Source organism: Brachyistius frenatus, unplaced genomic scaffold (assembly GCF_029030835.1).
Source record: "Brachyistius frenatus isolate BFR_SWC_R1_liver_20210118 unplaced genomic scaffold, ASM2903083v1 Contig_248, whole genome shotgun sequence".
Taxonomy (NCBI): domain Eukaryota; kingdom Metazoa; phylum Chordata; class Actinopteri; family Embiotocidae; genus Brachyistius; species Brachyistius frenatus.
In genome coordinates this window covers 60,820-85,568 of record NW_027210847.1, presented here as the reverse complement: position 1 = coordinate 85,568, position 24,749 = coordinate 60,820, and the positions used below count along the sequence as shown (strand labels likewise).

The following is a 24,749-nucleotide window of genomic DNA, read 5'->3' as shown; positions in this document are numbered from 1 at the left end:
TTTTGTATCACAACAGCCTCAGTGGGTTGCCAGATATACTGTGTATAAGGGAAACACTGCATGTTATACAAACCTCAGATAAAGCTGTGCAGTGCATCTATCTTTTCACTGTCAGTCCGAGTTACTGCATTGGTGGGTCCAATGTGGTTGAAGATGTCTGTAATTGGATCATTGGCTGTCGGACATCAGGTGACAAAAGTTTTTTTTTTTTTCCACCAGATAACTTGAGTGAAGCCCTGGAGAAGCTGAAGCTTGTGTCTTCAGACAGCGCTACCGACAGCGTGGAGAGCTGTCTGGACTGCCTGCTCAAAGCACTTGCCAACAATAGTGAGTATAGATTTAGACTTTGGTGTCCAATATCTATATAGATATCTATATATGTATAGATATCTATATCTATAGATATATATACACACAGTGGTGTGAAAAAGTGTTTGCCCCCTTCCTGATTTCTTATTTTTTTGCATGTTTGTCACACTTAAATGTTTCAGATCATCAAACAAATTTTAATATTAGACAAAGATAACACAAGTAAACACAAAATGCAGTTTTTAAATGAAGGTTTTTATTATTAAGGGAGAAAAAAAAAAAATCCAAACCCACATGGCCCCGTGTGAAAAAGTGTTTGCCCCCTAAACCTAATAACCGGTTGGGCCACCCTTAGCAGCAACAACTGCAATCAAGCGTTTGCGATAACTTGCAATGAGTCTTTTACAGCGCTGTGGAGGAATTTTGGCCGACTCATCTTTGCAGAGTTGTTGTAATTCAGCCACATTGGAGGGTTTTCCAGCACCAACCGCCTTTTTAAGGTCACGCCACAGCATCTCAGTAGGATTCAGGTCAGGGCTTTGACTGGGCCACTCCAAAGTCTTCATATTGTTTTTTTTCTTCAGCCATTCAGAGGTGAACTTGCTGGTGTGTTTTGGATCATTGTCCTGCTGCAGAACCCAAGTTGGCTTCAGCTTGAGGTCACGAACAGACGGCCGGACATTCTCCTTCAGGATGTTTTGGTAGACGGTAGAATTCATGGTTCCATTTATCACAGCAAGTCCTCCAGGTCCTGAAGCAGCAAAACAGCTCCAGACCATCACACCACCACCACCACCATATTTTACTTTTTGTATGATGTTCTTTTTCTGAAATGCGGTGTTACTTTTACGCCAGATGTAACGGGACACACACCTTCCAAAAAGTTCAACTTTTGTCTCGTCAGTCCACAGAATATTTTCCCAAAAGTCTTGGGGATCATCAAGATGTTTTCTGGCAAAAATGAGACGAGCCTTAATGTTCTTTTTGCTCTGCGGTGGTTTTGGTCTTGGAACTCTGCCATGCAGGCCATTTTTGCCCAGTCTCTTTCTTATGGTGGAGTCATGAACACTGACCTTAACTGAGAGGCAAGTGAGGCCTGCAGCTCTTTGGATGTTGTTGTGGGGTCTTTTGTGACCTCTCGGATGAGTCGTCGCGGCGCTCTCGGGGTAATTTTGGTCGGCCGGCCGCTCCTGGGAAGGTTCACCGCTGTTCCATGTTTTCTCCATTTGTGGATAATGGCTCTCACTGTGGTTCGCTGGAAAGCTTTAGAAATGGCTTTATAACCTTTTCCAGACTGATAGATCTCAATTACTTTCTTTCTCATTTGTTCCTGAATTTCTTTGGATCTCAACATGATGTCTATCTTTTGAGGATCTTTTGGTCGACTTCACTTTGTCAGGCAGGTCCTATTGAAGTGATTTCTTCATTGAGAACAGGTGTGGCAGTAATCAGGCCTGGGTGTGGCTAGAGAAATTGAACTCAGGTGTGATAAACCACAGTTATGTTTTAACAGGAGGGGGCAAACACTTTTCCACACAGGGCCATGTGGGTTTGGATTATTTTTTTCTCCCTTAATAATAAAAACCTTCATTTAAAAACTGCATTTTGTGTTTACTTGTGTTATCTTTGACTAATATTTAAATTTGTTTGATGATCTGAAACATTTAAGTGTGACAAACATGCAAAAAAATAAGAAATCAGGAAGGGGGCAAACACTTTTTCACACCACTGTGTATATATATAGATATATATAGATATATATATATATCTATATATATCTATACCTATATCGATATCTATATATATATATATATATATTTTTTTTTTGTCCTTAAAAAAATCCCTCTGACAATCTGTTTACTCTGGACCCAGTTCCAGAACCGGTTCTGCTCTAATTATAACTTTTACCAGTAGTCATCTATAGAGGACCACAAGAGTCATGAACCTGATAATCAAGCAATTCAGGCATTCATAAATGTATTTGCAAATGAATAATCTGTTAACAAAAAGTCTACATTACTATGTAATTCATTATTTAATTATTAAATAGGCAATAAAAAGAGAAATTATGAAAAGAATTTAGAAATGAAATAGGAATTGATCAATAAACTGTTCAAATTAAAAAAAACGATTTACAAAAACAACATAAGACAGTCAATAAGTACATCATTTTTAAAGTACATTTATAAATTCATAAATAGATATAGGAATTTAAAAATTCTAAAGAAAATTAAGCAACTGGATCTGTTTTATTGCCCATTTAAAAATCAGATAGTGAATTACTTTATAATTCAGTGTATTTTTTTTCCCTAGATTAATTTGCAAATACATTTATTGATGTCCGAATTGCTTGATTACTATTTCCATGACTTGTGGTCCTCCATAGTCATTAGATTTCCAGATTATATCTGGCTTGTATTCACAAAGGAATTGAGCAGCATACTGAACAAATGAGTCTGCTCCCATTTGTCTGAAGCCAAATTCTTTGGGCAGTGCGACAGTGTTTGCCCGGCAGCTGACTGCTGTGTAAGGATGGACATCCTGCTATCAAATGGACAATTCTTCCTTTGCTAACCATATAGCAGATCTTCTCTTAATTGGAGTCATTCGTCTAACAAAACCGGAGGAATCAAATCAGTGTAATAATCAGGATCGTTTCAAAGAAAGCTGTTTTGGTTGAGTCTCTCAGTCCCAGCCTGAAGCTGACAATAGAGACAACAGACATATTGTGATGTTATTTTAGGGCCATATCACCCACCCACCTTTTATTTTTGTTTTTGTTTTGTTTAGTTTAATTTAATATGATTCTATTTTTATTTGTATATAATGTGCAAAAAAACGTTTTAAAATGTTTTAAAACACATTTATATTTAATATTTTTTACAACCTTTATTTTGTATTGCTTTGCCCTATTTATGCTGCTGTAACGTTAAAAAAAAAATCCCTTTGAGGGATTAATAAAGTAAGTGTCTACCTACCTACCTACCTACCTACCTACCTACCTATATATATTATTAATTATGGGATAAACTTTCATATGGACAGCCAAAAAAACGAATCAGATGGAGTGAATTTAGTGAGTGAGACCATGATAACTTGTGGGGGGGAAAAAAAAGTATTTACCTTGTATTTAATGAGAGAAGCTGAACGGGAGTCTATGGAGCCGGAGGCTTTTTTTGGAACCAGCTCCTCAGCAGCCCCCAGTGGTATTGCACTTTGTGGCACTTCCGCAGATGCTTCATTATTCCGACTCAGAAGCTGCAGGATGTCCATTTTTTTTGCACAGTCTACTGTTTAATCACTGACAGAAGGTACATAAACAGCTTTTACATTTATGTGATTGAAATTCCTTGTGTTCTTACTTCTCCAGGCACCGAGGCCAGCGTTAAGATCCAGGAGATGGGTGTTCTTCCTCTGCTCCCCATCCTGCTGAAACCCCAGTCTTCCTGCACCCCAAAAGTAGCCAACATCATAGCCGAGTTGGCCAAAAATGGTGAGATTTGCTTTCCGAGTTCATCCACTCATGTCCTCCATTTGTCAGTGTTCAATGTTTCTCTTACAATGTTTCATGTTTGTTTGTTTTTTCCACGTTTTTTTTTTATGAATGGATTATTTGAGGGTAAATGGAGCAACCTGGTTAGTGGTGGATACTTTAGAAAGTTTTCTGTGAATGAAAATACTTAAAGTAATAAACAATACAATGTTTGATTCACTATTCATTTCAGATCAAGGCTTGATTTTAGCACTACTCCTTGGCATTTTAGAACCAAGCTGTCACCGACTGCGTTGTATTGTGCGAGGACTTCAACCTTTCTAATTTCTCCACGCGAGCACAGGAGAAGCTTTTAAAGTAGGAAAAAAAAAAGCCGATGTGAATAAAACTTGGGGTAAGAAAGGTTCGGATAATGAATGGGTTTTCGGGCAGCTTTTTAAGACTGCAGCTAATGATCACACCCCAGCAGTTTGCCAAGCTTGGCAACAACCTGCTGGCATTTATCTGGCACTGCCTCCGGAAATCTCGCAATCAGCCAACTGACTGCTAGGCTAAAGACCTTGTCTGTCTGCCACTTTGATCGGTTATTTTAAGCGACAAAATAGAGTGTTACATGCAAAAATGGTTTTGAATGACAGCATAGTTTATTACATAGTGTCTTATTCCATGCTAAAATCTTCAAGATTAGCCAACTCTCATGCCCAAGTGACAATCTGATCACAATATGGTCACAGATGAGTCATCCTCCTCCACAAACAGAAACATGGCAAACCAGAACTTTCTGTAAGTAGGACATGTGAAATGTTTATTTGACAGTAGTCAATGATTTTCTCTACCGGGGAAATGGGAAACTTCCTCTACAGGGCTAAACAGTAGATCAATATTATATCGATATTGTGATATGCCATAGGCGTGGTCTTTTCTTGGTTGTTTTAAAGGTGCAGTAATTATCCCTACAATATTGTTGCAATATCGATGTTGAGGTATCTGGTCAAAAACATCATGACATTTGATTTTGTCCATATCGTCCAGCCCCACTCTTCCGCTAGATATTTTCAGTCTCTAAATGATCAAACATCAGTTTAGGAGGTAACTAGGGATGAGTCAGGATAATCAGCCACGGTCAGCCAAAAAAAAAAAAAAAAAACGAGAAACAGCCAATATATTTGTTTGTGAACAGGAACGAGGGGGATAGAAAGTAAAGTCTTTGCGGTGAATCACCCCAAATTCAGTTGTTCAGATCCAATATCAGAGGTGTGAACTTTAAATGGTCTGTACCTGTATAGCGCTTTATCACCTTTTGGGCTCAAAGCGCTTTAACATGGTTTTCCCATTCACCCATTCACACACTAATGAGACAGATCACCGTGCAAGGTGCTGCCGTCAGGAGCACATCCACACACCGATGGTACACCATCGGGAGCAACTTAGGGTTCAGTGTCTTGCTCAAGGACACTTAGACATACGGTAGTCTGAGCCACAGCCTCCCTTTAATCACGCAATGAAAAAAAAAGACTTACATTTTTACTTCCCAATGACTTGTGACTTCACTTGGAATCACTTGACATCCTCCATTAGCCCAATTGTTATAAAATTGTTGTGTACAATAAAGCTGCAATAATTAATTGATTAACTGATAAGTGAATTAAAAGTAAAATAGACAGCAAAGCTATTGATGATTAATCGTTACAAGGCCTGGGCCTCAAAACATTTTAATCTTTTCTTCTTTTTTTTTAAAAAAATCATATGGCTCATTCACAGTTTAACTTTATTATTTTTCTTTATACATAAAGTTGAAGCACGGCATGACTCTTTTATATTCAAATTTAATGCATTTCTCTCAGTAAGTATGGTTATATGTTCAAGACAAAAAGAACAAAAGAGCAGCAATGAAAAATATTCTCAGCTGCGAAGGGTTGAATACCAAACTACGATACTTTTATAACACTGACCGGATTGCTTCGATACTTTTTATTATTAAAAAGTGTCTTGCCAGTTGGTGCCAAATTTTGACACCTAAGAAGTAAATCTCATCGGCGTCGCTCCCGACGCCCGAAGCCTTTCTCTGTGTAAAAACAAAAAGTGTACTTCGGGAACTGATATCAAAGTTCCCTGGAGCTGTGTGGGTTCATACTCGGGATGAGTTAACCTCTGTAAACCTACATTGTGTCTCTGGGTTACTGAGATAAAACAGTTGCCTTAATGCTCTTAACTTAATCGACTGATCTGAAGACATTTACACACTGATACCTTCCTCTCTCTCTCTCTCTCTCTCTCTAGAGTTCATGCGGAGTCCCTGTGTGGAAGCCGGCCTCATCCCTCCTCTAATTCAGCTGTTAAACGCCGCCGACCAGGAGATTTTACTGCAGACAGGCCGCGCGCTTGGCAACATCTGCTATGACAGCCGTAAGTCGGAGTTTGCTTGGGTAGCACTGAATAACCCTCGTCATCGCCATTAATAGAAGATACGTTTTTAAACATGACAGTGGGTCGGCCTCGTTTCAGCCACAAAAGTATATATATATATTTTTTTTTATTAGGAGTCTGTGCTGGATTGTTGAGCCCTAATTAACCAAACCTTGTTTACTGTCTGTTAGTTGTGAAAACACCGGAGACACTAATCTGTTTATTTGGAGCCCCATTAGCAGCTGTTTTACTGGCGCCTTTATCAAAATATATAAATACAGTGCTCATATAGTAAATATAGAGTACAGTACAATGCTGTGAGAGTACAACAGGTAATAACAACACTGTTATAGACATGAAGAATTTACAATGATGTGTTAGCCGTATAATAAACACAGTGTTTGGTATTAAATGTTAATTTAATACAAAACAAGAAGACCGACACAGTCAGTGTCTATAATGATCAGTGCTAAGAAACTGACAAATGACTATTATGCAAAAACTGTTTTTATAAAAAAGATCTCGTCGATCATGTTTAAGAGATATTGCCTTACACAATATACAAAGGTTGAGCAATAACTACAGAGACTACTGCTGGTACATATTTCGTCGCTTGATCGTCACCGGTTCATGTGTGCCACACATTTTTGTGAGCTGCGTTCCGGGTGCATCTGCGATTTCTACGTCGACGAGACCAGAGGACGCACGTCACATTTTGTAACAAACTCTGGAAATTGCCAACCGAGACTCTTGCATGCTTCAGGAGTCCAAAACTGAAAAAAAAAAAAAAAAAAAAAAAAGCGCAACCAGGAGGGTTTTCTTTGATGTCGACTGCGTGCTGTGAATTCACCCCAGGAGGGTCGGATTGATACCACAGAGCTCCGCTGTGATGTTCAGAGGCGTCTGAGGAAAAACGTCGAGTACAAATGAACCAAACTGTGGCGATGGCGCTCGGATTCTTCCACCGTGACGGCGGCGCCTGCTCAGAGCGCAATGAAAACGCAACAACAGCACAATCGCAGCTCCTCACCTCTCCGGTTCGCCGGATTTGGCTCTCTGCAACTTCTCGCTGTTCCCCAGAAATTGATCGCAAACTTCTTCGCCGCTGCTCACAAAAACGTGTGTAACTCAGGACCTGATGACGGTCAAGCGACGAAGTTTGTACCAGTTACTCGTTAGGATCCCATCTTTCTCCTGCTCCGTGCGTGCGCACGAGCAGTAGTCTCGGAACTTATTGATCTGAACTCACTGACCTCGTGCTCTTATGTTAATACAGTGATTTTACCATGTTCTGGGCAGTAGTAGCCTGGCACAAAACTGGATTTTTGAGGTCAATGCCAATATACATATTTACAAATTTCAAGAGTTCAAAAAAAAAATCTGATGAAAAAGCCTTTATTTTTATTTTAACCCTTAAACGTCGGTGGGCATTTTCTCTCCTCACATTCTGTGAGCTAGCTGATATTGGCCGTTATCTTGGTGTAGCGCTTACACCCTCAGAGGTCATAGAGCAAGTCAGCGCTATATGTTTTTATATATGATTATACTGTTGCGACAGAATTTTTTTTTATGAAGTTTACCTTTGACTGTACGTTAAAAAAAAAAAAAAAATAGACCAACTTCCCTCATCAAATTAAGAATTCAAGTAATCTTTGGCCAAAATACAGGAAAAACGTAGTAATATTGTTATGCTCTAGATACTCACCAATTAGCATCCTGTTGCTGTTTGTTTACTTTGTTCTTTGTACTATTTGAAGTTAACATAAAAGGTGGGCTTATGGGAAATATAGTAGTCTTGATATTGAGAGCCACATGTGATAATACAAACATGTTGTACATTAATTATTTCAATTGAATTTAAACATGTGTTAAATTATGCAAATTCGAAGCATGGTTTATTTATCGTTCATCTGACAGTAATCAGAATTTGTTTGAATATGCTTTCACGTAGAACTTCTAAAATGTCTGCGCTAATAAATTTCAGTAGGGAGTGTACCGTTGGAATATTTGAGCAGTGACCTCAGAGACAAGCAGCAGACTTAAAGCCTGATTTTGCAGCCAGCTTGAAAGGCTTTAATCACAGCTGTCAGTCGTGGTGCACAGTTTCTCATCTCGTTGAAAAGCTGGGTATCAGTGGAATTTAGTGGGATGTGACATTTATCAGAGAGGAGGGGATGGCTCAGTCAGTTGGCACAGTTTTATGATAAAGCACCCTTGGGAGAGTGTGAAGAAGCAACAGCTGATATGTTAGACATCGATGAATTTTTTTATTTTTTTATATCACATATTACACAGTGATGAAGCATTGGAATGTACACTCACCCGCATGAAGGGACGCGGATCACTGGAGAGAGTTATTTGTCATATTCTCGAATATCACAGAAAACCTGCTATGAGAATCTTACAGAAAGTTTTTTAAATATCAGAAAGGCTCAAATCCGATTGCTAAAACTAATTATTAAAAAGAATGTCTGAGCAGTAACTCTAAAAATCCTAAATAATTTTGGAAAAAATGTTTCCTTCATCAGATAAAGTTTTGCTAGTCAATTAAGAGCTGCTGAATGATTTCACTTTATTTCCAAACAGTCTACACATGACTTTCAATGCCACCTCAGCTCGTCAAAGTTCCCTTTCCTTTAATACAATAGCTGCAATTGATGGCTTCAATGCTTTGTGAGTTGAAAGAGAGCCGTGGTCCCGGATTTGATGGAAACAAAGTTCACATTAGCATCTTGTGTATTGTCTATTCACTGGGTAATCTGTTTAATCTTTCACCAGCTCGGGCCCACAAAGGGTTGCAGCATTTTTGGATCAACTTTATATTTGGTTTCTTCATTGCATGATAAGAGTTTTAACCTTCAGTAGCGGATGCAGCAATGAACTGTGTTCACAGACAATGATGTGTTATCAAGTGTTCCTGAGCCCATGCCATGATTTCCACAACAGAATTGTTTCCGCATGCGGACCCAAATATCACAACCATTGCAATATTGATTTTGTCCTTCTCCCTTGCGTAAAGAGATTTCTGCGGATTCTCTGATTTTATGTACAATAGTGGATGAAATCCCCTTTTCCTTTTAGCAATTTTACATTGAGGAACATTATTCTTAGATTGTTGCACTAGACACCCAGAGTTTACAGAGTGATGAACCCGTCCCAATCTTCAGTGTTGAGAGACTGTCTCTCTGGGATGCTTTTTTTTTTTTTTTATACCCATTAAATTTACTTACCAATTACCTAATTAATTGTGACATGTTCCACTAGGTGTATTGTTTTTTATCATCACACCATTTTTTTTTTTTCCCCTATTCCAACTTTTTCAAAACATGTTGCTGCTATCAAATTCAATATAATATTTTATTATTATTTGTTATTGTATAATATAAAGACAATACCATTTCTCAGTTTTAACATTTGATATGTCTTTGTTTTATTTTCAATGAGATATGGGTTTACATGATTTCCAAATCATTGAATTCTTTTTTTTATTTACATACAATGTAAATAAAAGTGTCTCAATTACTTTGGAAAAGGGGGTTGTGGGGTTCTATTATCAAGGATATGCACATTAGCGTATATATTACCTTAATTAAATCTGTTTATCATAAAGAACCAAATTGATAGGGAACAAGTCTGATAAATCAACAGCATTATCAGAAAAGAGTCATTGTCGTAGTTTGGTCGGCAGGCCAGTTAAAATATGTGAGGGGCCACTAAAACTGACTTGCTGGCCAATTGGGCCAGTGGTGAATTTTTTTTCTGATGAAGACATATCAGTCTGGTCTAGGTCAGTTGATTCAAGCTTCTTTGCTTATTTTTAGGTTGCAGTTTCCCCCTCCCTGATTTCATCGTGTTAATTCATATTTCTTTGCCACAGCAAAGGTTTCTGTGTGTGCTGAGAGAGATTATGATTTATACTGGATCTACACATACCCTGGAAAGAAATTAGACAGGAAAAGGAAGGAATTATGGCTACCAGTGTCAATTGCGGCATTTGATAAAGCCAACTCCAGATTCTTGCATGGACTGAAAAAAAAAAAAAAAGTCTTTTATTAGATATTCCATGAGCCTCATTTGAATCCTTATTCACCACATACAGGACTCAAACACGGGTTTGCTTAATGTCATATGGCAGTCATAATTCTTTCATTACAACTTATTTTATTCAGCATTGTGACTGTTTATAGCCTTAGCTTGCATTGATTTTTTTTTTTTTTTTTTTTTTATGTGTTCTACTGCTTACTTAACATTGCTTTTTAAATGTATTTTTCAGGTTGTAGTTATTTTTGCTTTACACTTTCCTTTACTTTGTGGTTGATTTGTGTCTCGGCCTCTTTGTTTTACAGATGAGGGCAGGAGTGCAGTTGACCTGGCAGGAGGGGCACAGATAGTAGCTGAACACATTAAATCCCTCTACCAAAATACTGAGCCGGAAAATGAGAAGCTCTTGACTGTCTTTTGTGGCATGCTGATGAACTATAGCAATGATAATGGTAATGACCATCCTTTACCAAGAACCACTGTTAACTCATCTCAGCTAATCAGTGGATGTTCTCTTTCTTATATGCAGACAGTAGGGTTGAACTGAACCAGAAGATTCTTTTGCATCTCTGGTTTGGACTGACCCCCCCACCCCCTCCCCCCCCTCTCTCTTTCTACCATGCTCTGTTGCTTTTCCAACTCACCTCTGAGGTAATCTGCAGCTATAAATATTTGCTAAGAACCAGCTTTCACTGTAGCAGTTCCTCCCTACCACCACTCTGTCCCTCTGTGAGTTTGCATTGTTAATGACACAGTAGGGAGAACATGACCATAAGCCAGTAGTTTGCCTTGCTTTTTAGCCATGCTAGTGTACGTGAGCTCAAGGGATTGTGAGTCTGTCAATCAGTCATTTTGTTCCCGACTGAAATAATATCAACAACTTTTGGACTGTCATGACATTTTTTTTTTTTTTTTAGGATAAGTCATATATCTATATATATCAAATCTTAATAGCTTTTTTTTTTTGTTTGTTTAGCACCAGCAGCAGATTGTCACTTAAACAGTAGAATATCTCCAAATCTACAAGTTCTTTTTTTTTTTTTTTTTTTTGCATTTGGAAATGTTCATGGTTCCCAAATTCCTTATTCTAATGACTTTGATGACATTTATGGTTTTAAGTGAAACATTTCTATACACTTGGGTGGATTGCCATGAAATTTGCTACACTCATTGGTGATATCCTTTAGGATGAATCATAATAACATTTTATACATTTTCATTAAGTGCAATCACCCAGGCAAAATTTGATGATGAAATACCTGTAAACACTCAACAAGCTGCCGGTGTGAAATGTAAGAATATTAGCATTTATCGCAAAACACTGCTGTGCTTCAGAGCAGATTCACAAAGCTTTTAGCGCTAAAAGCTTTGCTACGTATAATGCAAAATGTTGAATACTGAGTTTTGTAGTGTCGATAACTAGCTGCTTCTCTCTTTTTCCAGTTTTTATGCTGAGCAAGGCAGTTCCTGACTCTGGCTCTACACTTGTAGGGCAATTTTCAATAATTGTGAGCCTGTCTGATAAGTCGTGTCAAATATTTTAGAAATGTATTTATCCAACTTTTTAGTGGCAAGTAAAAACTGCGTCTTATCTTTTCAGCTTTTAATAGATTTTCAACAAAAGAATGCTCTTTTTTTTTCTTTTTTTTTTAAAGGTTAGAATTATATCTTGCTGGTCTGCACATTTCACATTTGCATTACTTACGCACTACTTACTATGATGTTTACTATGATTTGCACGATCCACTTCCTAACAGCGTAGCCTTGCTTCTGTATTTTTTTTCTGGACAATCCTGCAGCTGGCGTCTTTGTGATAACAAGCCTTGTTGAGAGCAGCGAGTATGAAATGAGACTGACTCAGAGCTCCTGCCAAGGTGTCTGTTGGCACCAGATAATGGTTGGATCTGTGTGGTTGGTGATTGGGGAGGGGTGGGGGGTGGGGGGGGCAATACACTAACAGAATGAATGTGTTTTTGTAACCTTCTGCAGCTTTCAGCATCTAGATGCAATTCATATCTACTGTTGAAAAAAAAACCTCCTGCTAACTGACTTACCCGCATCAATTAAAAGGAATCTCTTAAAACAAGGGCTTAGACATACATTCTCAAATATTCCCAGTACACATGTAACTCCTGGTGAGTATTCAACAAGGTCACATATTGTTTACTGAATGTTTCGTTTTGTCACATTATTAGCAACTTAATTGCCCTATCAATATTTTATTTGATTTTATTTTAAACATATTGAACCCCTTGGATTTGCTTTTTATTTCGCGATCGAGATATTTACAGACCAGGAAATTTTACTGCCAAAAAAAAAAAAAAAAAGCTTTCTTTTGGACCAATTACATTGTTGCTAATATAATATTAGTTGCCGATACTAATATAACCCCTTATTAGCCACAACATTTGAAATAATTTGGCAGGTGAAGTGAGTAACACTCACTTGTCTCATTACATTAGCACTTGTCAATGGGTGGGATTTATTTGGCAGCAAGTGAACAGTCCGCTCTTGAGGTGGATGTTTTTGCAAGCAGGAAAAATGGGAGAGCATGAGAATGTGAGAAACTTTGACAAGGGGCCAAATTGTAATGACTAATCAATTGCGTCAGATAACCTCCAAAACAGATCGTCTTTTTGGGGTGTTCCTTGTAAGCAGTGATTACCACCCACTCCAAGTGAGACACACCGATTCATGATGTAAACCTAGGCTTAATACATGCCATCAAACTTTGAAAACCTGAAAGCTGACGGGATGTTTTTGCCATCATCTTTAAGAATATGGTCATTGTTTGCTCTGCACCTCTTAACATCGAACTTCCACTGTCTGGTGACAAAGCTAGCCATTCGGATGGACCATTCGCTCTTAAATGTGCATAGACTAATAATCTGCTAGATTTACCCGACAGCACTGCATCTGATTTTCATTTCTGTTTTAAAGGAGTTTCTCACACAGCTTTCGCCTGTAGTATTCTTTGCATGTTTCTCCCGTTTGCACAGTCATCTAATCTCACAGCGACACGCGCGTTTTACGAGCGCTTGGTAGTGTCGTATTTGTCTTTGTTGCTTACTGGGGGATTTGGCAAATGGCTTTCCGGTTGCAATACTGTCACCTTCTGGTGGTGGTAAAGCGTTACTACTAGGCATCGGTACAAACAAGAGAAAAATCCCTTTTTTAAGACGAGATGATGGCGTCTTATAAACTATTTGATTTCTATTAAGTTAGTGAACATTAAGAAATCATGAGCCATACCTAATAGAAAGATGTCAGGACACAGCTTGATGCGTAATGGCTGCACAACTGCAGACAAAATACCCCCACGCTAACCCCGGACCAAAAACTAGACTTCAGAGCAACGGGAAGAAGATGGCCTGGTCTAATGAACCATGTTGTGAACATTCGGGGTGTTTGTATAATTGTTTATCCAGGGCAGGAAGCAGAAGGGGGAAGAAGAAAGCTGGCGGAGGCAGTGCGATGTTCTCGCCAAATATTCTGATGGGAATGTTGGGCAGCCTATGGCAGTGGGATTTCCTGAAGACAGATGGCGGTACCCTCTTGCTGCAGAGTTATGCAACCTGCAACGCCGCAATTTTTTTTTTTTTTTCTCCAGAGTGGTTTAAGGAAAATGAGGGACTTGGCCAATAACTTTTACTGAACAAACTTGGTGTATAATGGTGAACAAATTGCCAGAGGGAGTTAACAGAACAGTAGAGAAGAAATAGAGACCAGCTCTGGGTTAGGTTGACGACAACACTCCACTCGTTTTTCCTCTGAGAATAGTCACAGCATCAGGCGGACGACAATGAAACCCTTCTGTGTGCTGTATCAGATTGTTTTTGTTGATTACAAACGTAGCTTTATAAATTGTATAGGTAGAATGCAATTCTCCTTCTGAATGCGATATTGTCTCGCTTGAAAGGAGTCAAACCCATTTTTGACAACGCAGGGAACTCCCTGCGGTCTTAAATCTCTACGGACCTACTTCATGTTCACGACAACAGGTTGATTGCCTGTCTTTCTGTGGCTTTGTTTTTTTTTTTTTTTTTTTTTTTTTTTTTTTTTTTTTGCAGATTCCTTACAAGCCCAGCTGATAAATATGGGTGTGATTCCCACTCTGGTGAAGCTGCTAGGCATCCATTCTCATAACACAGCCCTGACAGAAATGTGTCTAATTGCCTTCGGGAATTTGGCCGAGCTGGGTGAGTATATCTACCTGTGTGTTTAGCCCAGCCAACATATTTACTAAGGATTTAAACCGGCAAACTGTGGCAATAGGTTGCTTTTTTTTAATTTTTTTTACCTGCAGTATGAAAGAATCCATACTGTCACAGCCCCTCCCTCACATACTCTTCTTGTGTCATCAGAGTCCAGCAAAGAACAGTTTGCTTCCACCAATATTGCCGAGGAGCTAGTGCGTCTTTTCCAGAAGCAAACAGAGCATGAGAAGAAGGAAATGATTTTTGAGGTCCTGGCTCCACTTGCTGAAAACGGTAATGTGAATTTAAAAAAAAAATATATATATATTTTTTTTTAATTATAATTAAGCTTTACAAACATGCCAAATTCAGTGTATGGGTAGTTTCACTAAAACAGTGAAAGGACTGCAGTGTTCTCGTCCCTTTATATGAAAAAAAAAAAAAAACGTGTCCATCTCCTACTGGATGGTAAATTATCCTCTCTGTGTGCTGCTGACTGCAAAGTCATAGTTATGCTCCTGCATTTGCTCAGCTGCTCTATTGCAAACAGATCAGCCTGTCTGTGAGTTTCAGCAGCAGAGAGAGCATCTGACTGACTTATCACCATTCCAGGCAGAAAATGTGACAGACAGTCTGTCTCCAGTACAGCATCCTACAAAACACTATTCTGGAAAAGAAAAAAGAAAAAAAAAACCTCTCTCTCTCTCTGTCTACCTTTCAATTCTTCTCATTTGTTACACTGCATGCTGTATTTTTATTTTTTTTTACCTTCCAAAAGAAACAACAGGGAACATGTGTTTTGTGAAAAATGCAGTTATAATTGTGAGACACAGCTGTGCAATGTAACTCACTCAAGAAAAAATTGCTAAATGATCAAAACATTTGAAAAAAATTTGAGAGTTGTTTTTTTTAAACACTTGTATGAGATTGCAATAAACAGTTGTTTTTGTCATTAGCCAATCTACGAATTTCACTTTGGGTATCAACTGTAAGCATGTAGAAAAGTTCACATTACAAGTTTACAAGATAACAAGCTGTCTCTTCTGTCCAGTTTACCGTCATAGAATAATTAAAGAAACATAAAATGTCTACATTTTACAAGCTGCTCCAATGAATTTGTGCTATTTTTGTTCAAGAAATGCCCAAAGATTCAGCTCTACGCTCATATTTCAAAGTGTTAAGAAAGTTAACTTCCCCCTTCCTCTGTGCTCAAGGGGCCCCACCACTTCCATATGAGCTTGTTAGGAAGTTCTTATAAAAAAAAAAAAAAAAATTTGAATTGCAAGTATAAACAGGAAGATTACAGCTGCCAAAAAGTGTTTTTTCATTGCTCATGTAGGATATTGAAGTTTGTATGATGCCCTCCTTCCCCTTCCAGATGTGATAAAGCTGCAGTTGGTCGAGGCTGGCTTGGTGGAGTGTCTGCTGGAGGTGGTGGCTCAGACCGTGGACGGAGAGCGGGAGGAGGACATCGCTCAGCTGAAGACCGCCTCGGACCTCATGGTTCTCCTGCTGCTTGGAGGTAAACTCCAGGGTTACGCAAATGTATACGAGGCCTCGTACCGACTTGGGTTTAATGTCGCCTGCCAATCAACGTCAATATTAGGGTCGATGTGTCTGGTTCAGTTCATTTGCGGCTACGAAACATTTGGATTTAGGTTGAAAAACATCATCAAAAAGAGAATACATTGTACACAGGCTCCACATTCAGACTCCCTCAGAATGAACCTTGCGTAACAGTAATTAGAAATGTATTCTTTCTTCAAACTGTCAAGACCATTTAGCAGCACGGACACTGCAACCGGCCGGACACAGCTGTGGGGACAGAAGACTGACTTAATTAATATATATGCAGAAACCTTCACCAAGACACAGTGTATATGAGCATGAATATATATCCAGAGATTCCTCTGTCCAGCACTGATGTAGAGAACAAATAATTCAGCCTTTGTATGAATATCTCATTGCAGCAGAATAGACCTGTATTTGGTGTGTTACGTGCACACAGGTCTCCCTGTTTGCTTTCTCACCAGTTCACGTGACCGTGTTCATCTCGTAGATTCTTTGTTCTTCAGTTCGTTGACAATACTCCTTTTTATGTTTCATTTTTTTTTATTGCTACGCTGTGACCCGTCTCCCCTCTTCTGCGCAGATGAGTCGATGCAGAAACTGTTCGAGGGAGGAAAGGGCAGTGTCTTCCTGAGGGTCCTGTCCTGGGTACCGTCTCACAACCATCAGCTGCAGCTGGCTGGGGCTCTGGCCATCGCTAACTTTGCTCGCAACGGTAAGCTTTGTTTCAAGGTGAGGTCCAACATGGAAGTTGAGGACAAATTAGTCAAAACCTTTAGCGTCCTAGTGGGGGGGGGGGGAGTGGGACTGCACAGGCAAAATATCTGTGGCATACAACAGAGAAAAATATTAATATAGTGTATCAAAGTCTTTGGCAATCTCACATTTATATTACGATTTTTGTTGTCATAATTTGATTGTGGCTGTCTCAAAACCTTAGTTGACAAATAATTAAAATTAATGATTTATCTTCTTTTTTTTTTTTTGAGGCAATCAAACCTCAAACGATGGAAAACGATGCGGAAATACTGATGGACATTTTTCTTAGTTCCATCCAGCTGGTTTTATACAGATATATAGAAACGATTCAAACGATGATGCAAAACGATTGCGGTCTGCTCTATTGTGATCAGATGATTATGTAATAATTGTAACGTGCCCAAATTTGAATCTGAATCCATTTTTTTTATATTCATTAAAAAGGAAAGAAAACTATATTTGAACTCTTACTCCAATCCACTGTGTCTCAAACCAATAACTACTGACCTTTGCACTGAGCTGCAAATGAACATAACGTATAACAAAAAGCTAATCATCAGGAAGAAAAAAAAAAAAAGGAAGAGAAAGATGTGTCTATTAGGCCCGAGCACTGAACTGTGTGAAAGCAATATCATAAAGGAATGAGTTGGTTTTTATTCGGGACCAAGCAGGAAGTGGTGCGTTGACACTGCTGTTTTGCAAGAAATTATTGCGTTTTTGAGGTCTTTTAAGGTGCTCAAAAAACTAATTAAACTTGCCACACTTGGTCAGATGTGGTGAAAATGGACATATGATGAACCTAGAGCTCAAAAAAAATATCTCAACAGGACATCAGCTGTTTTGCATTCAGTGTTCATTTGTTTGTCATTACTTCTGTCTTGAGGCATCTTACAGTGAATGGATTTCGAATATGAAGATAAAAATCACCATGACTGTGTGAATATATTTTTTTCCATTTTATTCCTACTGAACTGATAAGACTGTAATTGTTTCTGTGACTTATTTCTAAGACCGAGCACCTGGTAATCTCAACGCATGTCTTCAATCTGCATTTTCCTGCTGTGAGTAGATGGGAACTGCATCCACATGGTGGACACTGGTATTGTGCAGAAGCTTCTGGAGCTGCTGGATCGGCACGTTGAGGAAGGCAACGTCACCGTTCAACACGCCGCACTGAGCGCCCTGCGGAATCTGGCAATACCTGGTGAGTTGCACAAACCGCAAGCTATATATTATATATTATAAAACTATATTATCTACCCATAAAGGCTCTAATTCTCATCTGTGGAGTTTGTGATGACCCTGACATGTACCAGCAGCACATTTTTAGGCCTAACTCTACCAGACTCACTAAAACAGACACAAAAATGTTGGTTACTTTTTTAATATAATGTAATAAATTAAAAAAAAATAATAATGTACTATGAGCAGGCAAAGCTTGAAGTCCTGCTGCATACACAGTGAAGATGTTGTAACATTTGAACAGTGTTTAAATCTGCCCTGTTTTTTTTTCTCTCTCTCTCTCTCCAGTTGTAAACAAATCCAAGATGCTGTCAGCTGGTGTTGCAGATGTTGTGCTGAAGTTTTTACAATCGGAGATGCCTCCAGTCCAGTTTAAGCTTCTCGGGACGTTACGTATGCTCATCGATACACAAGGTAATTGATCATTTCTTTGTCTTTTGACAGTTGACAAATTGACAATTATCACAGCACAGCTTGTAAATATCTCGGTCAAAGATATTCCAAACCAAGTTCCAAATAGTCCGCGGGTTCCCTCAGCTCTGTTTAAGCTTTGTTGTGATAGTTGAGATTCCTAGCAGCCCAGGCTGTAAGATCCTCCATCCCAGGTCATAAAGACACACAAATATGGCAACGGCTCCTCCAGGAATTGCACATCAGAATCATCTTGCTCACCTGCTGTACGTGTTTGGTTCAGCTGACGCCGCAGACCAGCTAGGAACCAATGGGAAACTGGTTGAGAGGCTAGTGGAGTGGTGTGAAGCCAAAGATCACGCCGGGGTGATGGGCGAGTCCAACAGGCTGCTGTCAGCCCTCATTCGACACAGCAAGTCCAAGGTAAGACACCACACTTTAGCTTTAAAGAGCACATGATGGTCAAATAATCTCCTAACGCTTTAGGTCTTAGCACGGCCTGGCAAATTGAAGGCCGCCCGGATATATTTGGCGACACATTTTTAATTTCTTTATTAATCTGTCCGAGAGGACGACGTGAGATCTGCGTCGGGAGCGAGCGGAGGGGAACAGCGGTCTGTCCCCCGCCGCAGCATACACTCAGACACAGAGACGGCTCGAACTTCAGGTGTCAGTGCTGCGGTATAAACTCAGCCTGCAGCTACACACAGGGTCAACTAAGATATACCAACATGGGTTAACAATCATAACTAACCATTAAACAGCTGATAGTTATGGGTGCATTTATGAATTCGGTCTGAAACTGTCGGTCAGAAACTCAAAGTTTCAGTTTCATTTCACTCAGCGCAGGAGCGGATCAATCATTAGTGATGTTGCAGCTGCAGTAAAAAAATACTGTCGGAAGAAAAAGTCCCGTTTTAAATAATGCTGCTGCAGCTTGCTACTCAAGAATGTTCATTTAATTTGTATACAGTACATATTGTGTTTTTGTAATGTATTTATTTGATCTTTTGTATCAAATTATGAAGAGTTGTATCAATAAGAGTACCCTCCGACCCCCCCGCTATCAACCTATGGCAAACACTGCAATAGCTGGACATAATGTACAGTACCTTCCACAGGGAAAAAAATGACTCAAATCTGCCCTTTAATTAAGATCCAAAAGATAAAATCTTTGAAAAGCGACACCCCTTAAACCATAAATCCAATTGACTTGAAATTTGAGGCACACATCCGGCTCAATGTGCTCTACAAAAACAGCCTCCTGGTCCATTGAAGACTGAAATGATGGATTTTCCGTCATTTTGAATTTTTTTAAAAAACACATTTTCTGATTGCCACCTAATTTTCTGTCGATCGTCATTAGAAGAAGCTTATTGAAAGCTTGTTTTCTCTCTCTTTATCTTTTTTTTATTTTTTTATTTTTCAAGCTATTGACCAATAAACTTCTAAAAGGGCAGGGATTTGCAGGACATTGTAACCCGCCAATGATTTGTCCAATTATTACAAGCATGGAGAGATATTTTCAGATCGTCTTTGGGAAGAAGCCTACCAAAGCATTTTGAGCTTGACCTTTAGGAGGCCCCACAAATGTGATTCATATTTACTGTTTCCTATAATGTACTTCTATTCTTTATTGACATAAAAAATACATCTCAGGATTGGTTTATGAAACCTTTTTTTTTTCTTCTTCTTCTTCTTCTTCTTGATTTTAGGAAGTTGTGAGGACTGTCATCCATGCGGGAGGAGTCAAGCACTTGGTTACCATGGCAACCAGTGAGCATATGATTATGCAGAACGAAGCACTGGTGGCTTTGGGTCTCATAGCAGCACTGGATTTGGGTAAGAGCAAGGACAGTTAACTGTCAAGAAGGTTTATAGAGCTGAAACTGGTTGTTTGGTTGTTTGTCTGTAAATACAAAATATAAAAAAATGTTTGTTATATTAAAAAAAAAAAAAAAAACTTATTTGCAGTTGGATACAAACTAGTTCAAAAGAGCTCCACTTCAACTAAGTACAATAGTAAAATCCTGCTTTTATATCAATGCATTTTATTTATTTTCAAATGGGAAACCATTGACACAGTCAACAAAAATATAAATGCAACATTTTATTTATAGTTCCATTTTTCATTAGTTGAAGTAAAAATATCCAAGACTTTTATGCACTCAAAAGCTTTATTATTTTTATTTTATTTAAAAAAAAAAAAAAAAGATTTTAGTGGCCTTTTATTGGAACCAGTCCACACCTTGGCAATAATCACGCTGCTTCATCAGCAACTCAATATGTCACATCTGTCAGGTGGATGGATTATCTTGGCAAAGGTAACATGTATTTCTATACAAATTTGCGAACAATATATTAGAGCAGTAAACTTTTATGTGCATAAAAACTTTCTTTTACTTCAACTCAAGAAAAATGGGTTGCGTTTAACAAAAAATGTACATCCAACATCCGGTTCTTCAGTACAAAACACTGGTGGTATGTCACCTTGCAGGAGGCTTTTGCCATAGCTCAAACAAAGAAAAAAAATAAATGTACTATATGGTAAAACCCAGGCAGAGCTGTGAAAGCATTTCCAAGTAAATGGTAAACGGTCTGTGGACTTAAAAGAAAAAAAAAAGAGAGCAGAGCCTTCACCGACGACCACACAGAGGAGCTCGGCAAGGAGTCTTTATAGTTTTGAAAATATATCCTGTATGTGTATATATACCTGTAAATATATCCTGTAGTTATAGTTACAGTTTTATCCTTTTACAAATCTTCAGGAGTTTGCACATTAAGGTGGACTTTTTGCATGCTTTTTACAAACACGTTGGAAAAGCTCTTGATAATTTTTTTTTTTTTCTTTTCTTTTTTTATTAATTAAGGGTTTAGCCCACAGACCTGGGCTAAAATGGCAGAGGCCCCTGGTGCATGTTCACCTCAAAATTGCATTGCACTGGTGCATCTTTACCAACGTGCTCTCCCCCCCCCCTGTTGCGCCGTTCCGGCCATCTTGGCACAAACAGAAAAAAATGTTTTAACATTAAATGTTATCTGATAAAAAAAAAAAAATTAAAAAGTCTTGAACAATGTAGATCACTGGGCTGGAGGTCTGATAGGCTCCTGAGAACAGAAGCCGAAAGCTTTTTCAGCTTGCAATATTTATCGAAACCTGTCAATCTACTCTGGAGTCCGTGGTAATGCTCTGAGACGCTTTTCTTTCTGGATTTCAGTTGCCGCTGAGAAGGACTTTGTAGGAGCCAACCTGGTGTCAATGCTTCATAAACTGCTGTCAGATGAGAGGAGCGCACCAGAGATTAAGTACAACTCCATGATCCTTATCTGTGCAGTCATGGGCTCAGGTGAGGCTTGCATACGCTCTTGCCATTAATTGTATCAAAGTCTCCTGGCTATCTTTCTTTTTTTTTTTTTTTTTAAAAGCAGTTGTTTACAAAAAGTATTTTGATTTAATTATTATTGTTTGGTTTAATTTTCATTTCGCAATATTATAGAGATATACGCACAGTATAGTATCAATGAGTGCCTGTACAGAATTGGCTAGTTGTTAAGAGTAACAATAACCTCGTCCCTCACTGTGTTTACAAGGTTTTAGACGGATTTGAATACGACTATAATTACATTTCACAGAGGAATCAAGTCCCGCTGGACTCCCGCATGTCATCGGATGTTAGCATGAACTTTTTTCAGCTTCATCACGCAATGTCACGAGGCAGCTTTTGTACTTTTGAGGAATGGGTGAGCAGTGCCCAGCTTGCGTCTTGAGGGTCAATTCATATTTAATGGTATCCTCTTGCCATTCATGTATACGTATGTTTAACAGTTTCTGTGTTTCTAATTAAGATACCTAACCTTCGGATTTCCTATGCTATTGTAACTTTTTGGTACTATTGTGTATTTATTCTGCATAAGTAGTAAAATTCTGCAGAAAACACTGATGAGTTAGGGGTGCAAAGATGGTTCCAGTTTTAAATGTAGATTTTGGTCAGTGTTAAATTGCTGTTTGCTGTCAGTGCAAACTTGACTCGATGTTTAGTTGTTGTAGTGATTAAATCTGTAGACTGTACAGTCACCATTTCATGCAGATATTTGTTATTAAAATCTTACCAAAACAGAGCTGCTGGAAGGCTTTTGACATCTATAGAGGAATGGTTAATTTTATTGATGGAAATTTGCTGTTGGAAGTAAGAAAGTATTATTATTTATTATTAATATTATTGTCATTACATTTATACTCTTTAAATCTGATCATATCTTAGTTACAACCCAGAAAAAGTTGAAAAACAAAGTTTGCAGAAAAGTTGTTATGTTGTGTAAAATGTAAATAAAAAAAAAAAAGAATGTGATGATTTGGAAATCATGTTAAACCCATATTTAATTGAAAATATAACAAAGACAACATACCAAGTGGTGAAACTGCGAAGTTTTATTATTTTGGGAAAAATACAGCACGTTTAAAAAAAAAAAGAAAATTGACTCGGGAATGTTGACCACTGTGTTGCATCACCATTTTTTTGTAACAACTCTGAACATTTGTGAACTGAGGAGACCAGTTTCTGGAGTTTGGAAAGTGAAATGTCCCATTCTTACCTGATATAGGATTTCAACTGCTCTTTTGTCACATTTTTTTTATTATGCTCAGTCCATCTTAAATGAGCTCGGGCCCAGAGAAGGCGGTGGGATTTCTGGATCATGTTTATATATAGCGTCTTCTTAGCATTTTGGAGTTTTAATCTGCCATTGTGGATGCAGTGAAGTGTTCCTGAGCCCGTGCGGTGATTTTCACTACAGAATCGTGTCTGGTTTTAATGCAGTGCCGCCCGAGGGCCCGAAGATCACAGCCATCCAAAATAGATTTTTGGCCTTGTCCCTTACATACAGAGAATTATCTAGATTTTCTGAGTGAGCCTTAGATGATAAATTCCCAAATTCTTTGCAATTTACATTGAGGAACATTATTCTTAAATTGTTAAACCATTTGACTACACAGTCTTTCCATCATTTTTGAAACGTGTTGCTGCCCTCAAATTCAAATTGAACATATATTTTTCAATTTTCAACATTTCATATGTTGTCTTTGTTCTATTTTCCATTAAACATGAAATTTCCATGTGAAATTTCCAAATGAACACGTTCGGGTTTTTTTTTTTTTTCCTACATTTTACACAGCGTCCCCAACCTTTTGGGAAATGTGGTTGTAAGATGTCTTTGTTGATGTTTGCTGGTGTCAATGCAGATTCGCTTTTTCAACGTTGATATTTAGATTTGTAGGCCGTTAGTGTGAAAAGTGTTGAGTTTGATTGATGCTGACTTCGCACCAATCAAAAATATGCATTGTGGAAAGTGTAACATAATTCTTTTATTTTTACTTTATTCTACTCTTTTTTATTCTTTTATCCTCCTTTATTTCACCGTACTTTTTCCCTTCTCTTTTTTTCAGAGCCTCTCCACAAAGAGGTCCAGAGCCTGGCGTTCATCGAAGTGGTGTCCAAGCTGAGGGCTCATGAAAACAAGACGGTATCGCACCAGGCGTCGCTCACAGAGCAGCGACTAACTGCCCAGAGCTAAATGACTGTGTCCATCCCACCCACAACCAACCACCCACCCACCTACCCGAATGCCTGCCTGACCATCTAATCACCCAATGAAACCTCATGACTGCGCTCCCTTGTGTCTCATTGTCATGTGCCAAGGTACCATGTTGCGTTAACTGCCAGCCAGATATACAGTCATGTCTCTATCCCTGACTCTCCGCCCTGACCACCTCCTCTAGGGTTAGACTGATGTGCAATACTTTGTGCTCATATACAAATCATGAAGTTATCTAATTTATTTTTTATTCTGAATGACAAGAATCCCCCCCCCCCCCCCCAGAATTGAATATTCGTTATGGTGAAAATGCCTCTGAAATTGTTTGCAGACTACCTTGGGATACCAAAAGTCTCCTTTGAAAGCCATAATAATGTGATATTTAGAAGTGTTGGCAAGTGCTTCAGGCAGAGTGAGGTATGTTTTTTTTTATTTTTTTTATTTTAAAATAAACTCATGCTCAAACTTAATGCTACTTTTTTTTTTCTAAAGCAATTTTCTAAAATCATACATGCGTGTGGCCAAAATTTTGTTTGAAAATGGTGAAATAAGGCCATCCTAATGTAAGATTTACTTACCCAAGTGTAAACTGAGTGGGTTTTTTTTTTTTTTTTTTATCTACGTATGGGGTTACCAAAGCAGCAACAATGTGTTGCAAATGATGTGGCTCACTTGACACTGACGAGATTCACTCCTACATAAAGGGGGCAAAAATGTATACGTTATTGTGG

At 38.5% G+C, this 24,749-nt stretch overlaps 1 protein-coding gene across 2 annotated transcripts in view; it reads left to right on the top strand.

The window, feature by feature from the left end:
• The window catches only part of rap1gds1 (RAP1, GTP-GDP dissociation stimulator 1), a 30,206-nt gene extending 5,749 nt beyond the window's left edge, over positions 1-24,457 (top strand). The window contains exons 2-15 of one of the 2 annotated variants that reach the window (XM_069720742.1): positions 220-327; positions 3,680-3,802; positions 6,083-6,208; positions 10,555-10,701; positions 14,320-14,448; positions 14,614-14,739; positions 15,824-15,967; positions 16,598-16,729; positions 17,843-17,977; positions 18,304-18,429; positions 18,710-18,849; positions 20,142-20,268; positions 21,645-21,773; positions 23,870-24,457. In XM_069720742.1, the coding sequence (XP_069576843.1) occupies positions 220-327; positions 3,680-3,802; positions 6,083-6,208; positions 10,555-10,701; positions 14,320-14,448; positions 14,614-14,739; positions 15,824-15,967; positions 16,598-16,729; positions 17,843-17,977; positions 18,304-18,429; positions 18,710-18,849; positions 20,142-20,268; positions 21,645-21,773; positions 23,870-23,997 (1,820 nt within the window). In that variant the 3' untranslated portion in view covers positions 23,998-24,457. The remainder of the gene's footprint in view (positions 1-219; positions 328-3,679; positions 3,803-6,082; positions 6,209-10,554; positions 10,702-14,319; positions 14,449-14,613; positions 14,740-15,823; positions 15,968-16,597; positions 16,730-17,842; positions 17,978-18,303; positions 18,430-18,709; positions 18,850-20,141; positions 20,269-21,644; positions 21,774-23,869) is intronic. The other variant, XM_069720741.1, reaches the window with a different exon arrangement.
• The last annotated feature ends 292 nt before the right edge of the window (positions 24,458-24,749 follow it).